This window comes from Coregonus lavaretus, assembly GCF_964263955.1.
Source record: "Coregonus lavaretus genome assembly, chromosome: 9".
Lineage (NCBI taxonomy): Eukaryota > Metazoa > Chordata > Actinopteri > Salmoniformes > Salmonidae > Coregonus > Coregonus lavaretus.
Window position 1 is genome coordinate 1197971 of NC_139996.1, and position 27730 is coordinate 1225700.

General features: G+C 48.3%; 1 protein-coding gene and 1 long non-coding RNA gene across 3 annotated transcripts in view; one reads left to right on the top strand and one right to left on the bottom strand.

Moving 5' to 3' along the window:
• The window catches only part of hexa (hexosaminidase A (alpha polypeptide)), a 48208-nt gene extending 21777 nt beyond the window's left edge, over positions 1-26431 (bottom strand). Inside the window, exons 1-7 of one of the 2 annotated variants that reach the window (XM_084168397.1) lie at positions 26049-26431; positions 25374-25478; positions 9987-10052; positions 9851-9897; positions 9135-9245; positions 7283-7384; positions 3653-3785 (exon numbers count right to left, since the gene is read on the bottom strand). In XM_084168397.1, the coding sequence (XP_084024523.1) occupies positions 3653-3785; positions 7283-7384; positions 9135-9245; positions 9851-9897; positions 9987-10052; positions 25374-25478; positions 26049-26295 (811 nt within the window). In that variant the 5' untranslated portion in view covers positions 26296-26431. Of the gene's footprint in view, positions 1-3652; positions 3786-7282; positions 7385-9134; positions 9246-9850; positions 9898-9986; positions 10053-25373; positions 25482-26048 lie in introns of both variants that reach the window. The other variant, XM_084168396.1, reaches the window with a different exon arrangement.
• On the top strand, positions 23621-24245 carry LOC311134653. The gene is made up of 3 exons (XR_014613710.1): positions 23621-23926; positions 23991-24066; positions 24131-24245. It is a non-coding gene; the product is annotated as an uncharacterized lncRNA (long non-coding RNA).
• Positions 26432-27730: the final 1299 nt, after the last annotated feature.

The following is a 27730-nucleotide window of genomic DNA, read 5'->3' on the forward strand; positions in this document are numbered from 1 at the left end:
GTGGAGAGATGGGTGGGGGGGGTTAAGGGTGGTGGAGAGAGGGGTGAGGGGGTTAAGGGTGGTGGAGAGAGGGGTGAGGGGGTTAGGGGTGGTGGAGAGAGGGGTGGGGGGGTTAAGGGTGGTGGAGAGAGGGGTGAGGGGGTTAAGGGTGGTAGAGAGAGGGGTGAGGGGGTTAAGGGTGGTGGAGAGAGGGGTGAGGGGGTTAGGGGTGGTGGAGAGAGGGGTGAGGGGGTTAGGGGTGGTAGCGAGAGGGGTGGGGGGGTTAGGGGTGGTGGAGAGAGGAGTGAGGGGGTTAAGGGTGGTGGCGAGAGGGGTGGGGGGGTTAGGGGTGGTGGAGAGAGTGGTGAGGGGGTTAGGGGTGGTGGCGAGAGGGGTGGGGGGGTTAAGGGTGGTGGCGAGAGGGGTGGGGGGGTTAGGGGTGGTGGAGAGAGGGGTGGGGGGGTTAGGGGTGGTGGAGAGAGGGGTGGGGGGGGTTAGGGGTGGTGGCGAGAGGGGTGGGGGGGTTAGGGGTGGTGGAGAGAGGGGTGGGGGGGTTAGGGGTGGTGGCGAGAGGGGTGGGGGGGTTAGGGGTGGTGGAGAGAGGGGTGGGGGGGTTAGGGGTGGTGGCGAGAGGGGTGGGGGGGTTAGGGGTGGTGGAGAGAGGGGTGGGGGGGTTAGGGGTGGTGGAGAGAGGGGTGGGGGGGGTTAGGGGTGGTGGCGAGAGGGGTGGGGGGGTTAGGGGTGGTGGAGAGAGGGTGGGGGGGTTAGGGGTGGTGGAGAGAGGGGTGAGGGGGTTAGGGGTGGTGGAGAGAGGGGTGAGGGGGTTAAGGGTGGTGGAGAGAGGGGTGAGGGGGTTAGGGGTGGTGGAGAGAGGGGTGGGGGGGTTAAGGGTGGTGGAGAGAGGGGTGAGGGGGTTAAGGGTGGTAGAGAGAGGGGTGAGGGGGTTAAGGGTGGTGGAGAGAGGGGTGAGGGGGTTAGGGGTGGTGGAGAGAGGGGTGAGGGGGTTAGGGGTGGTAGCGAGAGGGGTGGGGGGGTTAGGGGTGGTGGAGAGAGGAGTGAGGGGGTTAAGGGTGGTGGCGAGAGGGGTGGGGGGGTTAGGGGTGGTGGAGAGAGTGGTGAGGGGGTTAGGGGTGGTGGCGAGAGGGGTGGGGGAGTTAAGGGTGGTGGCGAGAGGGGTGGGGGGGTTAGGGGTGGTGGAGAGAGGGGTGGGGGGGTTAGGGGTGGTGGAGAGAGGGGTGGGGGGGGTTAGGGGTGGTGGCGAGAGGGGTGGGGGGGTTAGGGGTGGTGGAGAGAGGGGTGGGGGGGTTAGGGGTGGTGGCGAGAGGGGTGGGGGGGTTAGGGGTGGTGGAGAGAGGGGTGGGGGGGTTAGGGGTGGTGGCGAGAGGGGTGGGGGGGTTAGGGGTGGTGGAGAGAGGGGTGGGGGGGTTAGGGGTGGTGGAGAGAGGGGTGGGGGGGGTTAGGGGTGGTGGCGAGAGGGGTGGGGGGGTTAGGGGTGGTGGAGAGAGGGTGGGGGGGTTAGGGGTGGTGGAGAGAGGGGTGAGGGGGTTAGGGGTGGTGGAGAGAGGGGTGAGGGGGTTAGGGGTGGTAGCGAGAGGGGTGGGGGGGTTAGGGGTGGTGGAGAGAGGAGTGAGGGGGTTAAGGGTGGTGGCGAGAGGGGTGGGGGGGTTAGGGGTGGTGGAGAGAGTGGTGAGGCGGTTAGGGGTGGTGGCGAGAGGGGTGGGGGGGTTAAGGGTGGTGGCGAGAGGGGTGGGGGGGTTAGGGGTGGTGGAGAGAGGGGTGGGGGGGTTAGGGGTGGTGGCGAGAGGGGTGGGGGGGTTAGGGGTGGTGGAGAGAGGAGTGAGGGGGTTAAGGGTGGTGGAGAGAGGGGTGGGGGGGTTAGGGGTGGTGGAGAGAGTGGTGAGGGGGTTAGGGGTGGTGGCGAGAGGGGTGGGGGGGTTAAGGGTGGTGGCGAGAGGGGTGGGGGGGTTAGGGGTGGTGGAGAGAGGGGTGGGGGGGTTAGGGGTGGTGGAGAGAGGGGTGAGGGGGTTAAGGGTGGTGGAGAGAGGGGTGGGGGGGGTTAGGGGTGGTGGCGAGAGGGGTGGGGGGGTTAGGGGTGGTGGAGAGAGGGGTGGGGGGGGTTAGGGGTGGTGGCGAGAGGGGTGGGGGGGTTAGGGGTGGTGGAGAGAGGGGTGGGGGGGTTAGGGGTGGTGGCGAGAGTGGGGGGGGGTTAGGGGTGGTGGAGAGAGGGGTGGGGGGGGTTAGGGGTGGTGGCGAGAGGGGTGGGGGGGTTAGGGGTGGTGGAGAGAGGGGTGGGGGGGTTAGGGGTGGTGGAGAGAGGGGTGGGGGGGTTAGGGGTGGTGGAGAGAGGGGTGGGGGGGGTTAGGGGTGGTGGCGAGAGGGGTGGGGGGGTTAGGGGTGGTGGAGAGAGGGGTGGGGGGGTTATGGGTGGTGGCGAGAGGGGTGGGGGGGTTAGGGGTGGTGGCGAGAGGGGTGAGGGGGTTAGGGGTGGTGGAGAGAGGGGTGGGGGGGTTAGGGGTGGTGGAGAGAGGGGTGGGGGGGTTAGGGGTGGTGGAGAGAGGGGTGGGGGGGTTAGGGGTGGTGGCGAGAGGGGTGAGGGGGTTAAGGGTGGTGGAGAGAGGGGTGGGGGGGTTAGGGGTGGTGGAGAGAGGGGTGGGGGGGTTAGGGGTGGTGGCGAGAGGGGTGAGGGGGTTAGGGGTGGTGGAGAGAGGGGTGGGGGGGTTAGGGGTGGTGGAGAGAGGGGTGGGGGGGTTAGGGGTGGTGGAGAGAGGGGTGGGGGGGTTAGGGGTGGTGGAGAGAGGGGTGGGGGGGGTTAGGGGTGGTGGCGAGAGGGGTGGGGGAGTTAGGGGTGGTGGAGAGAGGGGTGGGGGGGTTAGGGGTGGTGGAGAGAGGGGTGGGGGGGTTAGGGGTGGTGGCGAGAGGGGTGAGGGGGTTAGGGGTGGTGGAGAGAGGGGTGGGGGGGTTAGGGGTGGTGGCGAGAGGGGTGAGGGGGTTAAGGGTGGTGGAGAGAGGGGTGGGGGGGTTAGGGGTGGTGGCGAGAGGGGTGAGGGGGTTAGGGGTGGTGGAGAGAGGGGGGTGGGGGGGTTAGGGGTGGTGGAGAGAGGGGTGGGGGGGTTAGGGGTGGTGGAGAGAGGGGTGAGGGGGTTAAGGGTGGTGGAGAGAGGGGTGGGGGGGGTTAGGGGTGGTGGCGAGAGGGGTGGGGGGGTTAGGGGTGGTGGCGAGAGGGGTGGGGGGGTTAGGGGTGGTGGCGAGAGGGGTGGGGGGGTTAGGGGTGGTGGCGAGAGGGGTGAGGGGGGTTAGGGGTGGTGGCGAGAGGGGTGGGGGGGTTAGGGTTAGTTAGAACTACTGTAGCAGCTGGAGGAGTTGGTTCACTGGACCGAATGTCCCAGAGGGAAGAGGGGGTCAGGAGGCCACCCTGGGGAGAGCTACATAAGACATTAGAACCTCTGGCATAGAACATAAGATGTTATGAATCTAATTAGCAAACAGAAGTCCATGTGTGTGTGTGTGAGTGTTACCTTTGCCCCATGACTGGGTGTGTGTGTGTGTGTGTGTGTGTGTGTGTGTGTGTGTGTGTGTGTGAGTGTTACCTTTGCCCCATGACTGGGTGTGTGTGTGTGTGTGTGTGTGTGTGTGTGTGTGTGTGTGTGTGTGTGTGTGTGAGTGTGAGTGTTACCTTTGCCCCATGACTGGGTGTGTCCCGGGGAGTCGAATTCAGCAAGGACCCTGATGCCTCTGAGTCTGGCGTGGGCGATCACCCTCTTCACGTCTATCTGGGTGTACACATGGGTCGATGGATGGAACGCCCCCTAGGACAAACAGAGCCAAGCAGAATGTCAGCCAAGCACAACATCAGATAACAATATAATATTGTTGAGGGCAGGTAACCTAGCGGTAATATAATATTGTTGAGGGCGGCAGGTAACCTAGCGGTAATATAATATTGTTGAGGGCAGGTAACCTAGCGGTAATATAATATTGTTGAGGTGCCAGGTAACCTAGCGGTAATATAATATTGTTGAGGGCGGCAGGTAACCTAGCGGTAATATAATATTGTTGAGGGCAGGTAACCTAGCGGTAATATAATATTGTTGAGGGCAGGTAACCTAGCGGTAATATAATATTGTTGAGGGCGGCAGGTAACCTAGCGGTAATATAATATTGTTGAGGTGCCAGGTAACCTAGCGGTAATATAATATTGTTGAGGTGCCAGGTAACCTAGCGGTAATATAATATTGTTGAGGGCGGCAGGTAACCTAGCGGTAATATAATATTGTTGAGGGCAGGTAACCTAGCGGTAATATAATATTGTTGAGGGCGGCAGGTAACCTAGCGGTAATATAATATTGTTGAGGTGCCAGGTAACCTAGCGGTAATATAATATTGTTGAGGTGCCAGGTAACCTAGCGGTAATAGAATATTGTTGAGGTGCCAGGTAACCTAGCGGTAATATAATATTGTTGAGGTGCCAGGTAACCTAGCGGTAATATAATATTGTTGAGGTGCCAGGTAATCTAGCGGTAATATAATATTGTTGAGGTGCCAGGTAACCTAGCGGTAATATAATATTGTTGAGGTGCCAGGTAACCTAGCGGTAATATAATATTGTTGAGGTGCCAGGTAACCTAGCGGTAATATAATATTGTTGAGGTGCCAGGTAACCTAGCGGTAATATAATATTGTTGAGGTGCCAGGTAACCTAGCGGTAATAGAATATTGTTGAGGTGCCAGGTAACCTAGCGGTAATATAATATTGTTGAGGTGCCAGGTAACCTAGCGGTAAAATAATATTGTTGAGGTGCCAGGTAACCTAGCGGTAATATAATATTGTTGAGGTGCCAGGTAACCTAGCGGTAAAATAATATTGTTGAGGTGCCAGGTAACCTAGCGGTAATATAATATTGTTCAGGGCGGCAGGTAAGTGTGCAAAGCTGTCATCAAGGCAAAGGGTGGCTATTTGAAATATAAAATATATTTTGATTTGTTTAACACTTTTTTGGTTACTACATGATTCCATATGTGTTATTTCATAGTTTTGATGTCTTCACTATTATTCTACAATGTACAAATAAATGAGTAGGTGTGTCCAAACTTTGACTGGTAGTGTATATGAACTGTAACTCAGTAAAATCTTTGAAACTGTTGCGTTTATATTTTTGTTAATAGATACTTCATTGTCCATTTTTGTGAGAAACGGAAATGTCCTCTGCCTATCAAAACCCCCTCCACCCCACACGGTCATGTCTACTCCCGATCCCCCTCTACTAACCACCGGTCCAGGCACCATCATTACCAACACCTGCTCTCCATCATTACCAACACCTGCTCTCCATCATTACGCACACCTGCTCTCCATCATTACCAACACCTGCTCTCCATCATTACCAACACCTGCTCTCCATCATTACCAAAACCTGCTCTCCATCATTATCAACACCTGCTCTCCATCATTACCAAAACCTGCTCTCCATCATTACCAACACCTGTTCCCCATCATCACCAACACATGCTCTCCATCATTACCAAAACCTGCTCTCCATCATTATCAACACCTGCTCTCCATCATTACCAAAACCTGCTCTCCATCATTACCAACACCTGTTCCCCATCATCACCAACACCTGCTCTCCATCATTACCAACACCTGCTCTCCATCATTACCAACACCTGCTCTCCATCATTACCAACACCTGCTCTCCATCATTACCAACACCTGCTCTCCATCATTACCAACACCTGCTCTCCATCATTACCAACACCTGCTCTCCATCATTACCAACACCTGCTCTCCATCATTACCAACACATGCTCTCCATCATTACCAACACCTGCTCTCCATCATTACCAACACCTGCTCTCCATCATTACACACACCTGGTCCCCATCATTATACACACCTGTTCTCCATCATTACCAACACCGCTCTCCATCAAGCTCTCCATCATTACCAAAACCTGCTCTCCATCATTACCAACACCTGCTCTCCATCATTACCAACACCTGCTCTCCATCATAACCAACACCTGTTCCCCATCATTACCAACACCTGCTCTCCATCATAACCAACACCTGCTCTCCATCATTACCAACACCTGCTCTCCATCATTACGCACACCTGCTCTCCATCATTACCAACACCTGCTCTCCATCATAACCAACACCTGTTCCCCATCATTACCAACACCTGCTCTCCATCATTACCAACACCTGCTCTCCATCATTACACACACCTGCTCTCCATCATTACGCACACCTGGTCCCCATCATTACACACACCTGGTCCCCACCATTACACACACCTGGTCCCCACCATTACACACACCTGGTCCCCACCATTACACACACCAAGTCTCCATCATTACACCCACCTGGTCCCCATCATTACACACACCTGGTCCCCATCATTACACACACCTGGTCCCCATCATTACACACACCTGGAACTCATCATCACCCTGATTACTCTCCCTTCATATAGCCCTCAGTAGCCTCAGTCATCAGGCAGGATTGGTTTTGTTCACATTCAGTACGCTTCTCCTGTTTTGTTTAGCTGCCTTGTTCATGTTTATTAAACTCACCTTCTGCACCTGCTTCCTGACTCCAAGCGCAAACGTTACACACACAGACATTGAGAGGCACAAGCAGGTAAGGTAAGGTAGGAGGGGTAAGGTAGGAGGGGTAAGGTAGGAGGGGTAAGGTAGGAAGGAGGAAAGCACCTTGGCACAAAATCAGCAGAGCAAAACATAAAGCCTATCTGCTAAATCCTTATAGAATGTCAAACAGATCTGGGACCAGGCTAACAGTTAACCAATCAGAACATCTTTCAGAACCACCAGGCTAACAGTTAACCAATCAGAACATCTTTCAGAACAACCAGGCTAACAGTTAACCAATCAGAACGTCTTTCAGAACCACCAGGCTAACAGTTAACCAATCAGAACGTCTTTCAGAACCACCTGTTTCTATCCAGTTGAACCAGTTTCCTCAAGTGGAAGAGAGATCTTTGTGTATTACAGCTTAACATTGATTCCTCTGCATTTTCCTTTAACACTTTACTTAAGTCCTGCAGTTATATGCATTATAATGATATATTACTTGTTCTAAGCGTGTTTATAAATGTGCCTTCATATTGTCTTATAACCACATCATAATGCATTATTAATGCTTTGCCATATTCCAGGCCGGAACGCTCACCCTGCTGGTTTATAACATGTTATAAGCATGCATAAGCCTTTTTTAAATGTTTTATAACCGCATCCTAACGCATTATAAATGTTTATCTCCATTACAGGTCCCCTCCTCTCACCTTGCTGCTGAGGCCAGGGAAGGTGCTACTCTGGTAGGGGAAGGAGGGGTCGTCCACTATGTGCCAGTGGAACACGTTGAACTTGTTGTAGGACATGGCATCCTAGTAAACAGAGAGAAGGATCTGAAGGTGAACAATTTAACAACCATATTTACCATGTCAGAGTCATGCAATAAACTGTAACTCAGGGCCGGACACAGATTAAGCCTAGGCCTGCCTAGTAAACCATTGCTCCATGGGGTCGGGGGCGGAGAATACGGGACCGCAATGGTGTAACTCAAATGTATGTGGGTGTATAGCAGTACCTGGCATATAGGTTGGGAACACACTCGTGTCCCCCCCCTAACCCCTACCCACCCGTCCCCCCCCTCCTCCCCCCCCTCCCGCCTCACCACCCCCTCCCCCTACCAGCCCCCCCTAACCCGCCTACCCCACCCGTCCCCCACGTCCTCCCCCCCTAACCCCTACCCCACCCTCCCCCCTCCTCCCCCCCCTAACCCCTACCCCCCCCTCCCCCCTCCTCCCCCCTACCACCCCCTCCCCCCTCCTCCCCCACTACTCCCCCCCCTAACCCCTACCCCCCCCTCCCCCCTCCTCCCCCCCTAACCCCTACCACCCCCTCCCCCCTCCTCCCCCCCCTAACCCCTACCCCACCCTCCCCCCTCCTCCCCCCCCTAACCCCTACCCCACCCTCCCCCCTCCTCCCCCCCTAACCCCTACCACCCCCTCCCCCCTCCTCCCCCCTACTCCCCCCCCTAACCCCTACCCCACCCTCCCCCCTCCTCCCCCCCCTAACCCCTACCCCACCCTCCCCCCTCCTCCCCCCCCTAACCCCTACCACCCCCTCCCCCCTCCTCCCCCCTACTCCCCCCCTAACCCCTACCACACCCTCCCCCCTCCTCCCCCCCCTAACCCCTACCACCCCCTCCCCCCTACTCCCCCCCCTAACCCCTACCACCCCCTCCCCCCTACTCCCCCCCCTAACCCCTACCACCCCCTCCCCCCTACTCCCCCCCCTAACCCCTACCACCCCCTCCCCCCTACTCCCCCCCCTAACCCCTACCACCCCCTCCCCCCTACTCCCCCCCCTAACCCCTACCACCCCCTCCCCCCTACTCCCCCCCCTAACCCCTACCACCCCTCCCCCCTCCTCCCCCCTCCTCCCCTACCACCCCCTCCCCCCTCCTCCCCCCCCTAACCCCTACCACCCCCTCCCCCCTACTCCCCCCCTAACCCCTACCACCCCCTCCCCCCTCCTCCCCCCTCCTCCCCTACCACCCCCTCCCCCCTCCTCCCCCCCCTAACCCCTACCACACCCTCCCCCCCCCTCCCCCCTACTCCCCCCCCCTCCCCCCTCCCCCCCCCAAAAAAATTATGAAATAACACATATGGAATCATGTAGTAACCAAAAAAGTGATACACAAATCAAAATATATTTAATATTTAAAGGTTCTTCAAAGTAGCCACCCTTTGCCTTGATGACAGCTTTGCACACTCATGGCATTCTCTCAACCAGCTTCATGAGGTAGTCACCTGGAATGCATTTCAATTAACAGGTGTGCCTTGTTAAAAGTTAATTTGTGGAATTTCTTTCCATCTTAATGCGTTTGAGACAATCAGTTCTGTTGTGACAAGGTAGGGGGGTATACAGAAGATAGCCCTATTTGGAAAAAGTCCATATTATGGCAAGAACAGCTCAGATACTACATGATTCCATGTGTTATTTCATAGTTTTGATGTCTTCACTATTATTCTAGAATGTAGAAAATAGTAAAAATAAAGAAAAACACTTGAATGAGTAGATGTGTCCAAACTTTTGACTGGCACTGTATATATTTATATATATTTTTACCAGGGTCTTCAGAATAGCTGGTAAAGGTAGGTAGTGACGTGACGTATCCAATAATATCCCTCGGAACTGGAAGCGGGGAAAGTCTTCTATCTCAGTCTTATTCACAAAATACTGGAAAAGAAATAAATCCACGTCAGATTGATAGAAAACTGAAATGATCATATCAAGTTTGCTCTTTTTTCGCAAATCAGATTGTTGGCAGCATGTTGACTGTTCAGTTCTCACACACACACACACACACACACACACACACACACACACACACACACACACACACACACACACACACTTATGTAGCGCTTGTGACGAACTTTTGGGGAGTAACAATTGATTCACATTGAAAATCCCATAACCCCAACCCTAACCCCAAAATCCCATAACCCCAACCCCAAAATCCCATAACCCCAACCCCAAAATCCATAAACCTAAACCTAACCCCTAATCCTAACCATAACCCTAAAAAAGCCTTTTTTAAAGTGAAGACCGACCACAATTTACATTTACATTTTAGTCATTTAGCAGACGCTCTTATCCAGAGTGACTTACAGTTAGTGAGTGAATACATTTCTTTCCATAATTAATGTCCTCACTAGTGAGTTTTTTTCCTTGGTTTACTATTCTTGTGAGTACGTCTGGTATTCAGTAGTATTCATTAGTATTCATTAGTATTCATTAGTATTCATTAGTATTCATCAAGTAGTTCAGTTATGACTTACCTCCCCAGAGGCATCTTGGTAGACCAGCTGACTAAATGACTCCAAACCTGTCATTTACCAGAGGACATTTGGTTAGATCATCAACGGACATTGTTGATCATATTGATCACTCATTAATAAACCCTTCTGTTTCTACCTCTGAGTGCTCCCCACACCGTCTCCGCCCTCAGTGCTGCCTGGCCTGAACACACACTCAGCTTGTCTAGAACAGAAGAAACAAAGATTCAAATCGCCATCCGTGTATTCAGAGGTGTAAAGTAACTAATTATAAATCCTCTCGTTACTGTAATTGAGTAGCTTTTATGAGTACTTGTACTTTGAGTATTTTTGAAAGTCAGTAATTTTACTACTACTGGAGTAAAATGTCATTCAAGTAACAGTACTTCTACTGCCATTTCAGTTTCTTTCCGAACATTGTGAGTGAAAAAGGGAGTTTGTGAGTGAGGGGGTGAGTGAGGGGTTGAGTGAGGGGTTGAGTGAGGGGTTGAGTGAGGGGTTGAGTGAGGGGTTGAGTGAGGGGTTGAGTGAGGGGGTGAGTGAGGGGTTGAGTGAGGGGGTGAGTGAGGGGGTGAGTGAGGGGGTGAGTGAGGGGGTGAGTGAGTGAACTTAGTTCCTACACTCATTTCATCTCTTCCTTTTTCAATTGAATGAGGTCAAAGTCAGACCACAAGGGGCCCCTATGAGCTGAGGAGCTTCTCAAAGTATATTTTTCATCACCACACAGAGTCAGTGTTTTACATCCATTGCGAATGACACTAGTTCCTCACTGTAGGCCTACTTCCCAACACTCTCCTTAGTTCCTCACTGTAGGCCTACTTCCCAACACTCTCCTTAGTTCCTCACTGTAGGCCTACTTCCCAACACTCTCCTTAGTTCCTCACTGTAGGCCTACTTCCCAACACTCTCCTTAGTTCCTCACTGTAGGCCTACTTCCCAACACTCTCCTTAGTTCCTCACTGTAGGCCTACTTCCCAACACTCTCCTTAGTTCCTCACTGTAGGCCTACTTCCCAACGCTCTCCTTAGTTCCTCACTGTAGGCCTACTTCCCAACACTCTCCTTAGTTCCTCACTGTAGGCCTACTTCCCAACACTCTCCTTAGTTCCTCACTGTAGGCCTACTTCCCAACACTCTCCTTAGTTCCTCACTGTAGGCCTACTTCCCAACACTCTCCTTAGTTCCTCACTGTAGGCCTACTTCCCAACACTCTCCTTAGTTCCTCACTGTAGGCCTACTTCCCAACACTCTCCTTAGTTCCTCACTGTAGGCCTACTTCCCAACACTCTCCTTAGTTCCTCACTGTAGGCCTACTTCCCAACGCTCTCCTTAGTTCCTCACTGTAGGCCTACTTCCCAACGCTCTCCTTAGTTCCTCACTGTAGGCCTACTTCCCAACGCTCTCCTTAGTTCCTCACTGTAGGCCTACTTCCCAACGCTCTCCTTAGTTCCTCACTGTAGGCCTACTTCCCAACGCTCTCCTTAGTTCCTCACTGTAGGCCTACTTCCCAACGCTCTCCTTAGTTCCTCACTGTAGGCCTACTTCCCAACGCTCTCCTTAGTTCCTCACTGTAGGCCTACTTCCCAACACTCTCCTTAGTTCCTCACTGTAGGCCTACTTCCCAACACTCTCCTTAGTTCCTCACTGTAGGCCTACTTCCCAACGCTCTCCTTAGTTCCTCACTGTAGGCCTACTTCCCAACGCTCTCCTTAGTTCCTCACTGTAGGCCTACTTCCCAACGCTCTCCTTAGTTCCTCACTGTAGGCCTACTTCCCAACACTCTCCTTAGTTCCTCACTGTAGGCCTACTTCCCAACACTCTCCTTCTCGATAGGCCTAAGTAACCACCGTACCTCAGTGTAAAATTGCAAAATGTTACATAATGGGCCACACCCTCCCTTGCAATCCCATGCCAATTGGCCAGATGGTAGTGATATAACAAGCGATTGAACATGCAAACTTTGAAAGATCACTCCCCTCACACCATGTGACCTAGAGTCATGAAATTTGGTATAAAGGTCCCACTCCTTACAAGGAACAAATTTGCCTCAAGGACATATAAGGTCCGCCATGACGGATTTTCCACCTTTTTGAATTTTGTGAAAAACACTTAAAACTCTACCCCTCTGGCACCGAATGACCGATCTTGAAGAAACTTGAAATATAGCATCTATGGACCAAGCTCTGTAAATCCACTTTAATCGAGGCTAGTATGTCAAACAACATGGCCGCAACTGACCAATAAACATTAACGTGGGCGTGGTCTATCAAATACAGTGTATTCGGAAAGTATTCATGAAGTTACAGCCTTATTCTAAAATTGATTAAATTGTTTTTTTCCCCTCATCAATCTACACACAATACCCCATAATGGCAAAGAAAAAAATGGTTTTTAGAATTTTTTGCAAATGTATTAAAAATTAAAAACTGAAATATCACATTTACATAAGTATTCAGACCCTTTACTCAGTACTTTGTTGAAGCACCTTTGACAGCGATTACAGCCTTGAGTCTTCTTGGGTATGATGCTACAAGCTTGGCACATCTGTATTTGGGGAGTTTCTCCCATTCTTCTCTGCAGATCCTCTCAAGCTCTGTCAGGTTGGATGGGGAGCGTCGCTGCACAGTTATTGTCAGGTCTCTCCAGAGATGTTCGATCAGGTTCAAGTCCGGGCTCTGGCTGGGCCACTCAAGGACATTCAGAGACTTGTCCCGAAGCCACTCCTGCATTGTCTTTGCAGTGTGATTAGGGTCGTTGTCCTGTTGGAAGGTGAACCCTCGCCCCAGTCTGAGGTCCTGAGCGCTCTGGAGCAGGTTTTCATCAAGGATCTCTCTGTACTTTGCTCTGTTCATCTTTGCCTCGATCCTGACTAGTCTCCCAGTCCCTGCCGCTGAAAAACATCCCCACAGCATGATGCTGCCACCACCATGCTTCACCGTAGGGATGGTGCCAGGTTTCCTCCAAACGTGACGCTTGGCATTCAGGCCAAAGAGTTCAATCTTAGTTTCATCAGACCAGAGAATCTTGTTTCTCATGGTCTGAGAGTCCTTTACAAGCGGGCTGTCATGTGCCTTTTACTGAGGAGGGGCTTCCGTCTGGCCACTCTACCATAAAGGCCTGATTGGTGGAGTGCTGCAGAGACGGTTGTCCTTCTGGAAGGTTCTCCCATCTCCACATCTTATATGTACCTGGCGCCGACGAGGATGGCGGCCTCGCGATTAGCTCTTAGGAAACTTTTTTTTATTTTTTAGCTCAGAAAGTGTTTTGTATCATTACATACAGCCGGGAAAAACTATTGGATATCAGACACAATCCATGTCTCAAGGCTTAAAAATCCTTCTTTAACCTGTCTCCTCCCCTTCATCTGATTGAAGTGGATTTAACAAGTGACATCAATAAGGGATCATAGCTTTCACCTGGATTCACCTGGTCAGTCTATATCATGGAAGGAGCAGGTGTTCCTAATGTTTTGTCCACTCAGTGTATATTATACCCCTGGTCAGTCAGGCATGGAAGGAGGTGTTCCTAATGTTTTGTCCACTCAGTGATAAACACACTGCCTCCAACGAGTAGCGGATATTTCTTTGTATATTTTATGAAGTTTATCAGGGCTCATAAAAAAACGATGTATGCTGAACAAAAATATAAATGCAACATGTAAAGTGTTGGTCACATGTTTCATGAGCTAAAATAAAAGATCCCAGAAATGTTCCACATTTGTTTACCCCTGTTATCCCTGTTAGTGAGCGTTTCTCCTTTCCAAAGATAATCCATCCACCTGACAGGTGTGGCATATCCAAGCCAGCCCAGGTCCTCCACATCCGGCTTCTTCCCCTGCGGGATCGTCTGAGACCAGCCACCAGGACACCTGATGAAACTGTGGTTTTGCACAACCGAAGAATTGCTGCATAAACAGTCAGAAACCGTCTCAGGGAAGCTCATCTGCGTGCTCGTCGTCCTCACCAGGGCCTTGACCTGACTGCAGTTTGGTGTCGTAACAGACTTCAGTGGGCAAATGCTCACCTTTGATGGCCACTGGCACACTGGAGAAGTGTGCTCTCCACAGAATATCGGTTTCAACTGTACAGGGCAGATGGCAGCGGTTTGCTGATGTCAACGTTGTGAACAGAGTGACCCATGGTGGCAGTGGGGTTATTATATCGGCAGGCATAAGCTACGGACAACGAACACAATTGCATTTCATCGATGGTTATTTGAATGCACAGAGATACCGTGATGAGATCCTGAGGCCCATTGTCGTGCCATTCATCCTCCACCATCAACTACTGTTTCAGTATGATAATGCACGGCCTCATGTCGCAAGGATCTGTACACAATTCCTGGAAGCTGAAAATGTCCCAGTTCTTCCATGGCCTGCATACTCACTAGACATGTCACCCATTGAGCATGTTTGGGATGCTCTGGATTGACGTGTACGACAGCGTGTTCCAGTTCCCGCCAATATCCAGCAACTTCGCACAGCCATTGAAGAGGAGTGGGACAACATTCCACAGGCCAAAATCAACAGCCTGATCAACTCTATGAGAAGGAGATGTCTCTCACATCAACACCATTATCCCAAAAACCCTAGACCCACTGCAATTTGCATACCGTCCCAACAGATCATGCAATCTCTATTGCACTCCACACTGCCCTTTCCCACCTGGACAAGAGGAACACCTACGTGAGAATGCTATTTATTGACTACAGCTCAGCGTTCAACACCATAGTGCCCTCAAAGCTCATCACTAAGCTAAGGACCCTGGGACTAAACACCTCCCTCTGCAACTGGATCCTGGACTTCCTGACGGGCCACCCCCAGGTGGTAAGGGTAGGTAACAACACATCGGCCACGCAGATCCTCAACACGGGGGCCCCTCAGGGGTGCGTGCTCAGTCCCCTCCTGTACTCCCTGTTCACCCATGACTGCATGGCCAAGCACGACTCCAACACCATCATTAAGTTTGCCAACGACACAACAGTGGTAGGCCTGATCACCGACAACGATGAGACAGCCTATAGGGAGGAGGTCAGAGACCTGGCCGTGTGGTACCAGGATAACAACCTCTCCCTCAACGTGACCAAGACAAAGGAGATGATTGTGGACTACAGGAAAAAAAAGAGGACTGAGCACGCCCCCATTCTCATCGACGGGGCTGTAGAGGAACAGGTCGAGAGCTTCAAGTTCCTTGGTGTCCACATCACCAACAACTTATCATGGTCCAAACACACCAAGACAGTCGTGAAGAGGGCACGACAAAGCTCATTCCCCCTCAGGTGACTGAAAAGATTTGGCATGGGTCCTCAGATCCTCAAAAAGTTATACAGCTGCACCATCGAGAACATCCTGACTGGTTGCATCACCGCCTGGTATGGCAACTGCTCAGCCTCCGACCGCAAGGCACTACAGAGGGTAGTGCGTACGGCCCAGTACATCACTGGGGCCAAGCTTCCTGCAATCCAGGACCTCTATACCAGGCGGTGTCAGAGGAAGGCCCTAAAAATTGTCAAAGACGCTAGTCATAGATTGTTCTCTCTGCTACCGTACGGCAAGCGGTACCGGAGCGCCAAGTCTAGGTCCAAAAGGCTTCTTAACAGCTTCTACCCCCAAGCTATAAGACTCCTGAACAGCTAATCATGGCTACCCAGACTATTTGCATTGACTATTTGCTACTCTGTTTATTATCTATGCATAGTCACTTTAACTCTACCTACATGTACATATTACCTCAATTACCTCGACAAACCGGTGCCCCCGCATATTGACTCTGTACCGGTACCCCCTGTATATAGCCTCCCTACTGTTATTACATATTGACCCTGTACCGGTACCCCCTGTATATAGCCTCCCTACTGTTATTTCCCATTGACTCTGTACCGGTACCCCCTGTATATAGCCTCCCTACTGTTATTTCACATTGACTCTGTACCGGTACCCCCTGTATATAGCCTCCCTACTGTTATTTCCCATTGACTCTGTACCGGTACCCCCCTGTATATAGCCTCCCTACTGTTATTTCACATTGACTCTGTACCGGTACCCCCTGTATATAGCCCCTCTACTGTTATTTCACATTGACTCTGTACCGGTACCCCCCTGTATATAGCCTCCCTACTGTTATTTCACATTGACTCTGTACCGGTACCCCCCTGTATATAGCCTCCCTACTGTTATTTCACATTGACTCTGTACCGGTACCCCCCTGTATATAGCCTCCCTACTGTTATTTCACATTGACTCTGTACCGGTACCCCCTGTATATAGCCTCCCTACTGTTATTACATATTGACTCTGTACCGGTACCCCCTGTATATAGCCTCCCTACTGTTATTTCCCATTGACTCTGTACCGGTACCCCCCTGTATATAGCCTCTGTACCGGTACCCCCTGTATATAGCCTCTCTACTGTTATTTCCCATTGGCTCTGTACCGGTACCCCCTGTATATAGCCTCCCTACTGTTATTTCACATTGACTCTGTACCGGTACCCCCCTGTATATAGCCTCCCTACTGTTATTTCCCATTGACTCTGTACCGGTACCCCCTGTATATAGCCTCTCTACTGTTATTTCACATTGACTCTGTACCGGTACCCCCTGTATATAGCCTCCCTACTGTTATTTCCCATTGACTCTGTTCCGGTACCCCCTGTATATAGCCTCCCTACTGTTATTTCACATTGACTCTGTACCGGTACCCCCTGTATATAGCCTCGCTACTGTTATTTCCCATTGACTCTGTACCGGTACCCCCTGTATATAGCCTCCCTACTGTTATTTCACATTGACTCTGTACCGGTACCCCCTGTATATAGCCTCCCTACTGTTATTTCACATTGACTCTGTATCGGTACCCCCTGTATATAGCCTCCCTACTGTTATTTCCCATTGACTCTGTTCCGGTACCCCCTGTATATAGCCTCCCTACTGTTATTTCACATTGACTCTGTACCGGTACCCCCTGTATATAGCCTCCCTACTGTTATTTCACATTGACTCTGTACCGGTACCCCCTGTATATAGCCTCCCTACTGTTATTTCCCATTGACTCTGTACCGGTACCCCCTGTATATAGCCTCTCTACTGTTATTTCACATTGACTCTGTACCGGTACCCCCTGTATATAGCCTCCCTACTGTTATTTCCCATTGACTCTGTTCCGGTACCCCCTGTATATAGCCTCCCTACTGTTATTTCACATTGACTCTGTACCGGTACCCCCTGTATATAGCCTCGCTACTGTTATTTCCCATTGACTCTGTACCGGTACCCCCTGTATATAGCCTCTGTACCGGTACCCCCCTGTATATAGCCTCTCTACTGTTATTTCACATTGACTCTGTACCGGTACCCCCCTGTATATATAGCCTCCCTACTGTTATTTCCCATTGACTCTGTACCGGTACCCCCTGTATATAGCCTCCCTACTGTTATTTCCCATTGACTCTGTACCGGTACCCCCTGTATATAGCCTCCCTACTGTTATTTCCCATTGACTCTGTACCGGTACCCCCTGTATATAGCCTCCCTACTGTTATTACATATTGACTCTGTACCGGTACCCCCTGTATATAGCCTCCCTACTGTTATTTCCCATTGACTCTGTACCGGTACCCCCTGTATATAACCTCCCTACTGTTATTTCCCATTGACTCTGTACCGGTACCCCCTGTATATAGCCTCTCTACTGTTGTTACACATTGACTCTGTACCGGTACCCCCTGTATATAGCCTCTCTACTGTTGTTACACATTGACTCTGTACCGGTACCCCCCTGTATATAGCCTCTCTACTGTTATTTCCCATTGACTCTGTACCGGTACCCCCTGTATATAGCCTCCCTACTGTTATTACACATTGACTCTGTACCGGTACCCCCTGTATATAGCCTCCCTACTGTTATTACACATTGACTCTGTACCGGTACCCCCTGTATATAGCCTCCCTACTGTTATTACACATTGACTCAGTACCGGTACCCCCTGTATATAGCCTCCCTACTGTTATTTCACATTGACTCTGTACCGGTACCCCCTGTATATAGCCTCCCTACTGTTATTTCCCATTGACTCTGTACCGGTACCCCCTGTATATAGCCTCCCTACTGTTATTTCCCATTGACTCTGTACCGGTACCCCCTGTATATAGCCTCGCTACTGTTATTTCCCATTGACTCTGTACCGGTACCCCCTGTATATAGCCTCCCTACTGTTATTACATATTGACTCTGTCCCGGTACCCCCTGTATATAGCCTCCCTACTGTTATTTCCCATTGACTCTGTACCGGTACCCCCTGTATATAGCCTCCCTACTGTTATTTCCCATTGACTCTGTACCGGTACCCCCTGTATATAGCCTCCCTACTGTTATTTCCCATTGACTCTGTACCGGTACCCCCCTGTATATAGCCTCCCTACTGTTATTTCCCATTGACTCTGTCCCGGTACCCCCTGTATATAGCCTCCCTACTGTTATTTCCCATTGACTCTGTACCGGTACCCCCTGTATATAGCCTCCCTACTGTTATTTCCCATTGACTCTGTACCGGTACCCCCTGTATATAGCCTCCCTACTGTTATTTCCCATTGACTCTGTACCGGTACCCCCTGTATATAGCCTCCCTACTGTTATTTCCCATTGACTCTGTACCGGTACCCCCTGTATATAGCCTCTCTACTGTTATTTCACATTGACTCTGTACCGGTACCCCCTGTATATAGCCTCCCTACTGTTATTTCCCATTGACTCTGTACCGGTACCCCCCTGTATATAGCCTCCCTACTGTTATTTCCCATTGACTCTGTCCCGGTACCCCCTGTATATAGCCTCCCTACTGTTATTTCCCATTGACTCTGTACCGGTACCCCCTGTATATAGCCTCCCTACTGTTATTTCCCATTGACTCTGTACCGGTACCCCCTGTATATAGCCTCCCTACTGTTATTTCCCATTGACTCTGTACCGGTACCCCCTGTATATAGCCTCCCTACTGTTATTTCCCATTGACTCTGTACCGGTACCCCCTGTATATAGCCTCTCTACTGTTATTTCACATTGACTCTGTACCGGTACCCCCTGTATATAGCCTCCCTACTGTTATTTCCCATTGACTCTGTACCGGTACCCCCTGTATATAGCCTCCCTACTGTTATTTCCCATTGACTCTGTACCGGTACCCACTGTATATAGCCTCCCTACTGTTATTTCCCATTGACTCTGTACCGGTACCCCCTGTATATAGCCTCCCTACTGTTATTTCACATTGACTCTGTACCGGTACCCCCTGTATATAGCCTCCCTACTGTTATTTCACATTGACTCTGTACCGGTACCCCCTGTATATAGCCTCTGTACCGGTACCCCCTGTATATAGCCTCCCTACTGTTATTACATATTGACTCTGTACCGGTACCCCCTGTATATATAGCCTCCCTACTGTTATTACACATTGACTCTGTACCGGTACCCCCTGAATATAGCCTCCCTACTGTTATTACACATTGACTCTGTACCGGTACCCCCTGTATATAGCCTCCCTACTGTTATTACATATTGACTCTGTACCGGTACCCCCTGTATATAGCCTCCCTACTGTTATTACATATTGACTCTGTACCGGTACCCCCTGTATATAGCCTCCCTACTGTTATTTCCCATTGACTCTGTACCGGTACCCACTGTATATAGCCTCCCTACTGTTATTTCCCATTGACTCTGTACCGGTACCCCCTGTATATAGCCTCCCTACTGTTATTTCCCATTGACTCTGTACCGGTACCCCCTGTATATAGCCTCCCTACTGTTATTTCCCATTGACTCTGTACCGGTACCCGCTGTATATAGCCTCGCTACTGTTATTTCCCATTGACTCTGTACCGGTACCCCCTGTATATAGCCTCCCTACTGTTATTACATATTGACTCTGTCCCGGTACCCCCTGTATATAGCCTCCCTACTGTTATTTCCCATTGACTCTGTACCGGTACCCCCTGTATATAGCCTCCCTACTGTTATTTCCCATTGACTCTGTACCGGTACCCCCTGTATATAGCCTCCCTACTGTTATTACACATTGACTCTGTACCGGTACCCCCTGTATATAGCCTCCCTACTGTTATTTCCCATTGACTCTGTACCGGTACCCCCTGTATATAGCCTCCCTACTGTTATTTCCCATTGACTCTGTACCGGTACCCCCTGTATATAGCCTCCCTACTGTTATTTCCCATTGACTCTGTTCCGGTACCCCCTGTATATAGCCTCCCTACTGTTATTTCCCATTGACTCTGTACCGGTACCCCCTGTATATAGCCTCCCTACTGTTATTTCCCATTGACTCTGTACCGGTACCCCCTGTATATAGCCTCCCTACTGTTATTTCCCATTGACTCTGTACCGGTACCCCCTGTATATAGCCTCCCTACTGTTATTTCCCATTGACTCTGTACCGGTACCCCCTGTATATAGCCTCCCTACTGTTATTTCACATTGACTCTGTACCGGTACCCCCTGTATATAGCCTCCCTACTGTTATTTCACATTGACTCTGTACCGGTACCCCCTGTATATAGCCTCTCTACTGTTATTTCCCATTGACTCTGTACCGGTACCCCCTGTATATAGCCTCTCTACTGTTATTACACATTGACTCTGTACCGGTAGCCCCTGTATATAGCCTCCCTACTGTTATTTCCCATTGGCTCTGTACCGGTACCCCCTGTATATAGCCTCTCTACTGTTATTTCACATTGACTCTGTACCGGTACCCCCTGTATATAGCCTCCCTACTGTTATTTCCCATTGGCTCTGTACCGGTACCCCCTGTATATAGCCTCTCTACTGTTATTACACATTGACTCTGTACCGGTACCCCCTGTATATAGCCTCCCTACTGTTATTTCCCATTGGCTCTGTACCGGTACCCCCTGTATATAGCCTCTCTACTGTTATTACACATTGACTCTGTACCGGTACCCCCTGTATATAGCCTCCCTACTGTTATTTTATTTTACGTCTGCTCTTTGATAATTTTTTACTCATCTAGTTTTTACTTCACACTTATGTTTCTTAAAACTGCATTGTTGGTTAAGGGCTTGTAAGTAAGCATTTCACTGTAAAGTCTACACCTGTTGTATTCGGCGCATGTGGCAAATACAATTTGATTTGATTTGATGTGTCACGCTGCATGAGGCAAATGGTGGTCACACCAGATACTGACTGGTTTTCTGTTTCTGTGACCAACAGATGCATATCTGTATTCCCAGTCATCTGAAATCCATAGATTAGGGCCTAATTAATGTATTTCAATTGACTGATTTCCTTATTTGAACTGTAACTCAGTCAAATCTTTAAAATTGTTGCGTTTACATCTTTGTTCAGTGTAGAACTTTGAATTGGAATTCCCTTGTTCGGTTACATGTAGTCTCTTTCTATAGTGTTTTCTATACATTCCCCCCCATCTCTTTCTATAGTGTTTTCTATACATTCCCTCTGTCTCTTTCTATAGTGTTTTCTATACATTCCCCCCATCTCTTTCTATAGTGTTTTCTATACATTCCCCCCATCTCTTTCTATAGTGTTTTCTATACATTCCCTCTGTCTCTTTCTATAGTGTTTTCTATACATTCCCCCCCATCTCTTTCTATAGTGTTTTCTATACATTCCCTCTGTCTCTTTCTATAGTGTTTTCTATACATTCCCTCTGTCTCTTTCTATAGTGTTTTCTATACATTCCCTCTGTCTCTTTCTATAGTGTTTTCTATACATTCCCCCCCATCTCTTTCTATAGTGTTTTCTATACATTCCCCCCATCTCTTTCTATAGTGTTTTCTATACATTCCCCCCCATCTCTTTCTATAGTGTTTTCTATACATTCCCCCCCATCTCTTTCTATAGTGTTTTCTATACATTCCCCCCCATCTCTTTCTATGGTGTTTTCTATACATTCCCCCCATCTCTTTCTATAGTGTTTTCCATACATTCCCCTCCATCTCTTTCTATAGTGTTTTCTATACATTCCCTCTGTCTCTTTCTATAGTGTTTTCTATACATTCCCCCCATCTCTTTCTATAGTGTTTTCTATACATTCCCCCCATCTCTTTCTATAGTGTTTTCTATACATTCCCCCCCATCTCTTTCTATAGTGTTTTCTATACATTCCCCCCCCATCTCTTTCTATAGTGTTTTCTATACATTCCCTCTGTCTCTTTCTATAGTGTTTTCTATACATTCCCTCTGTCTCTTTCTATAGTGTTTTCTATACATTCCCTCCATCTCTTTCTATAGTGTTTTCTATACATTCCCCCCCATCTCTTTCTATAGTGTTTTCTATACATTCCCCCCATCTCTTTCTATAGTGTTTTCTATACATTCCCCCCCATCTCTTTCTATAGTGTTTTCTATACATTCCCCCCATCTCTTTCTATAGTGTTTTCTATACATTCCCCCATCTCTTTCTATACATTCCCTCTGTCTCTTTCTATAGTGTTTTCTATACATTCCCTCTGTCTCTTTCTATAGTGTTTTCTATACATTCCCTCCATCTCTTTCTATAGTGTTTTCTATACATTCCCCCCCATCTCTTTCTATAGTGTTTTCTATACATTCCCCCCATCTCTTTCTATAGTGTTTTCTATACATTCCCCCCATCTATTTCTATATTGTTTTCTATACATTCCCCCCCATCTCTTTCTATAGTGTTTTCTATACATTCCCTCTGTCTCTTTCTATAGTGTTTTCTATACATTCCCCCCATCTCTTTCTATAGTGTTTTCTATACATTCCCCCCCATCTCTTTCTATAGTGTTTTCTATACATTCCCCCCATCTATTTCTATATTGTTTTCTATACATTCCCCCATCTATTTCTATAGTGTTTTCTATACATTCCCCCCATCTCTTTCTATATTGTTTTCTATACATTCCCCCCATCTCTTTCTATATTGTTTTCTATACATTCCCCCCCATCTCTTTCTATAGAGTTTTCTATACATTCACCCCAACTCTCCTCTGATAGCTGCACCTGTAATTGACCCTGCCATGAGTTCCTATGATTATCTAAAGATAATATTTGTACGTTAAGGATATTGTGACAAGTTTTTTTGTAACAATCCTTTTTTAACAATGAATTGCCTTACTTTAAGGAATATTTTTTTTTTCCCCAAAAGGGTTCTTCAGCTGTCCCCATAGGATAACTTTTTTGGTTCCAGGTAGAACCCTTTTGGGTTCCATGTAGACACTCTGTGGAAAGGGTCCTACATGGAACCCAAAAAGGTTCTAACTGGAACCAAAAGGGGTTCTTTAAAAGGGTTCTCCTATGGGGACAGCCGAAGAATCCTTTTAGGTACTAGATAGCACCTTTTTTTCTAATTCCTGCTGGATTTCTTGAAATGATTTAAGAATTGATGCTTTGAAAAGTTGAGACTCTACAAAGCCCTCTCTTTCCATTCCCTAAATCCTTGGAATATAGTAGGAAGCAAGGACAGCTGGCTGGGTTGGGGAATATAGTAGGAAGCAAGGACGGCTGGGTTGGGGAATATAGTAGGAAGCAAGGACGGCTGGCTGGGTTGGGGAATATAGTAGGAAGCAAGGACGGCTGGGTTGGGGAATATAGTAGGAAGCAAGGACGGCTGGCTGGGTTGGGGAATATAGTAGGAAGCAAGGACGGCTGGCTGGGTTGGGGAATATAGTAGGAAGCAAGGACGGCTGGGTTGGGGAATATAGTAGGAAGCAAGGACGGCTGGCTGGGTTGGCGAATATAGTAGGAAGCAAGGACGGCTGGCTGGGTTGGGGAATATAGTAGGAAGCAAGGACGGCTGGCTGGGTTGGGGAATATAGTAGGAAGCAAGGACGGCTGGCTGGGTTGGCGAATATAGTAGGAAGCAAGGACGGCTGGCTGGGTTGGGGAATATAGTAGGAAGCAAGGACGGCTGGCTGGGTTGGGGAATATAGTAGGAAGCAAGGACAGCTGGCTGGGTTGGGGAATATAGTAGGAAGCAAGGACAGCTGGCTGGGTTGGGGAATATAGTAGGAAGCAAGGACGGCTGGGTTGGGGAATATAGTAGGAAGCAAGGACGGCTGGGTTGGGGAATATAGTAGGAAGCAAGGACAGCTGGGTTGGGGAATATAGTAGGAAGCAAGGACAGCTGGGTTGGGGAATATAGTAGGAAGCAAGGACGGCTGGCTGGGTTGGGGAATATAGTAGGAAGCAAGGACGGCTGGGTTGGGGAATATAGTAGGAAGCAAGGACGGCTGGGTTGGGGAATATAGTAGGAAGCAAGGACAGCTGGGTTGGGGAATATAGTAGGAAGCAAGGACAGCTGGCTGGGTTGGGGAATATAGTAGGAAGCAAGGACGGCTGGGTTGGGGAATATAGTAGGAAGCAAGGACGGCTGGCTGGGTTGGGGAATATAGTAGGAAGCAAGGACGGCTGGGTTGGGGAATATAGTAGGAAGCAAGGACGGCTGGCTGGGTTGTGGAATATAGTAGGAAGCAAGGACGGCTGGCTGGGTTGGGGAATATAGTAGGAAGCAAGGACGGCTGGCTGGGTTGGGGAATATAGTAGGAAGCAAGGACGGCTGGCTGGGTTGGGGAATATAGTAGGAAGCAAGGACGGCTGGGTTGTAGAATATACGCCAGTGTCTAGGAATGTCATTACTCAGTTTACTATATATTGCCGTTGAACTTCCCTCCATGTTTTCAATGTATGAGGATCACTGGATTTAGTTTAATCCTGTCAACAGAAATAGGGTGTACTGTAAACACTCTGTGGAAAGGGTCCTACATGGCTAGAAATAAGGTGTCCTGTAAAGGCTAGACAATGTCAAGGCATTATAGCACAAAAACTAATAAAGAGAGTCACACACTCCATGTATAGACTCCATGTATAGACTCCATGTATAGACTCCATGTATAAACTCCACGTATAAACTCCATGTATAATCTCATATAAACGCATTAAGGAAAGAAATTCCACAAATTAACTTTTAACAAGGCACACCTGTTAATTGAAATGCATTCCAGGTGACTACCCCATGAAGCTTGTTGAGAGAATGCCAAGAGTGTGCAAAGCTGTCATCAAGGCAAAGGGTGACTATTTGAAATATAACATATATTTTGATTTGTTTAACACTTTTTTGGTTACTACATGATTCCATATGTGTTATTTCATATTTTTGATGTCTTCACTGTTATTCTACAATGTAAAAAATAGTTAAAATAAAGAAAGACCCTTGAATGAGTAGGTGTCCAAACTTTTGACTGGTTGTGTATATGCTAACGCAAATCCACATGTTACATGTGGTTACGTTTATGTACGTACCCTTTAAAAGTAACAAAATTACTTTTACTCTGAATAGTTTTTAAATTATCGACTTTTTACGAGTCGTTTTTTATACCAGTAATTTTACTTCTACTGGAGAAGGACATTTCAGTACTCTTTTCACCACTACCTGTATTTACTCAGCAGGGGCTGCACAGAGGAAGTTTCAGGGCAGAGATTATGTGTGTTTGATTGTTTCATCACTCACAGCTTTCTGAGGAGTCTGCGTCTGGATATCCCTCACATTCTGCTTTCTCCACATGGACCACAACGGTGAAGGGGAACCTAAACCACTCATCGGGCTGTCTGGGTCCTGCTGAATCAAACACAAAACACATGAACATACTTCATCATGTTCATTGATGTTTATGTGAAATTGCTCACCTGTACAACTCAAAAATCTAAAATGGTATTCATAAAATGTGTGAACACAACTTTGCAGCAGTCTCGCAAATTATTTACTCTCAAATATAAATCAACTCTGCCTCTAATAAGGTTAGTTGATTAAGCAGGCATATTCTTAAATGAATTACTATTAATCACATGTTATGCAGTGTAGCTATAGGTATGCAGTGCTCATTGAGCTAAAAATCACATGCCACAAAGAATGGCCACCAAACCAAAGGTACCTTTTGTTTTGCTCTACAATGGTTGGCAACATGGTTTCAAAAACATAATACTCCTTACAACTGACCATGACCAATGAACGATAACAAGCACCATGTTGTCTTCTCATATAAGATAGGGCAATAAAATGGGCATTAGGTGGGCCTATTACTGGAATTATTGGAATCACACCCAAAATAATTAGACTGGAGGCCTATGGGACTGATTCACACAACTTTAAACTCTTCTCCATTTATTTAACATGTTTTGTTATTACCTGCCCTGTAATCCGGGAAGATGAGCGGGAAGTATCTCTTGAAAGCCGAGTCCAGAAGAGAACAACCGGACTGCGCGGATGATCCACTAGAGTACTGAAAAATAAACTCCCGTGGATTTAGTGTGTATCGATCCATGGAAGTGCTGATCATCTGAGGCATCGGCCACACTGCATCCACGCTGGATACAGAGAAGAACATGATCAAAGCCATGAACCAGAACCGCCTGGACTTCCTTTCCTCTTCCATTGTATCAAGTGAGCCTAGAATATCAACGTGGTGTTGTGGTACCGTGTGATGTAGTGTCCTGTAGGTAGAAAGAGGAAGAGAGAGCTGTCCAAAAGAAGTGTCATATGATACAAACACGTCATCAGGGGTGAATCCCGACATTGGGTTGAAGTCCAACCGCAAAGTGAACAACCCTCCGCACTAAACCTTCAGCCCTGGAATTACGTTTTACATCCGAGTTACACCTTAATGATGATCTGAGGCAACGTCCTTGGTGGAAATGTTGAACTTGAACTTAAAAACAACCAATCTAAAACTATTAATGTACCTAGCAAGCTAACGTAGCTAGCTAGCATTCCTGTCATGTACCCATAGATGGCTAGCTAGTTGTATAGTTTGCTCATGTATTCCATTTCAGAAAATATCTTTAGCTATGAAGCTAGCTACGTCTTATAGGCACCTCACTAGGAGACTAAGACTGTTTGAGTGTCATTCCCATTTGCCAACGCTAAAAATCTATGTTGTCTATATATAATTTTGTCTCACACATTCCGAAAATGCAGCCCTGTTGATTAAAATCTAATTAGTGTTTCATTTTGGGGGAGGTAAATACAGGCGAATATATTGATAAAAGTCACCTTTTCCTAGAGTGGTTATCAAAGCGTGACGCCAGGGTAAACCTACAGGAAACACAGCCCTTATTTTTAAGTGTTTCTAAGATCCATTATGGGGAAAATGAACGGTGGAAAACTATTGGAACCATTTCCTGTTGTTTATGTATTTTTATATTTTTTATTATTATTATTATTATTATTATTATTATTATTATTATTATTATTATTATTATTATTATTATTATTATTAACTCGTACTGTGGTGCTCTATGGCAGAACATGAATGATAGTGGGCAGAGCCAAGCACCAGCTAGTGAGATCCTATTGGCGCGTTATAGCATTTATTTTCATATTTCCGTTATGGAACGCCTACTCTGTGAAGTGCGCATGTGCAATAACCCAATTCGCCCTTGCACTCCTTCTAAACAATGCAATTTTTTTCAAAAACATTTTGCAAAGGGTAAAGTCTACAAAACACAGTCCACTCTGTTCGTTACATATTATAGTTTTGGAAACAGAAAACTGTATTGAGATCAAATGTTTATTGATGAGAAAATGTGCAGAATCTCGGCCAAAATCCATCTTCTCCCACTGCCGGTCACTGGGCTTCCTCTCATCATTTTGATAGTGAGTGGAAACGCCAACCGGATGCTTCACATTTATACATCCGGTGAAATATCTGGTTCATTGTTCTATCTGTGGATCCAGCTTTTATAAAATGAACGTTGATTTCTTTTGTTGAAAGTTGAAAATGAACGGTGATCTTTTTGTTGAAAGTTCATTTTTTTGTTGAATATTAGCTAACCCTAACCCTTTTCCAAACCTTAACCTAATTCTCCTAA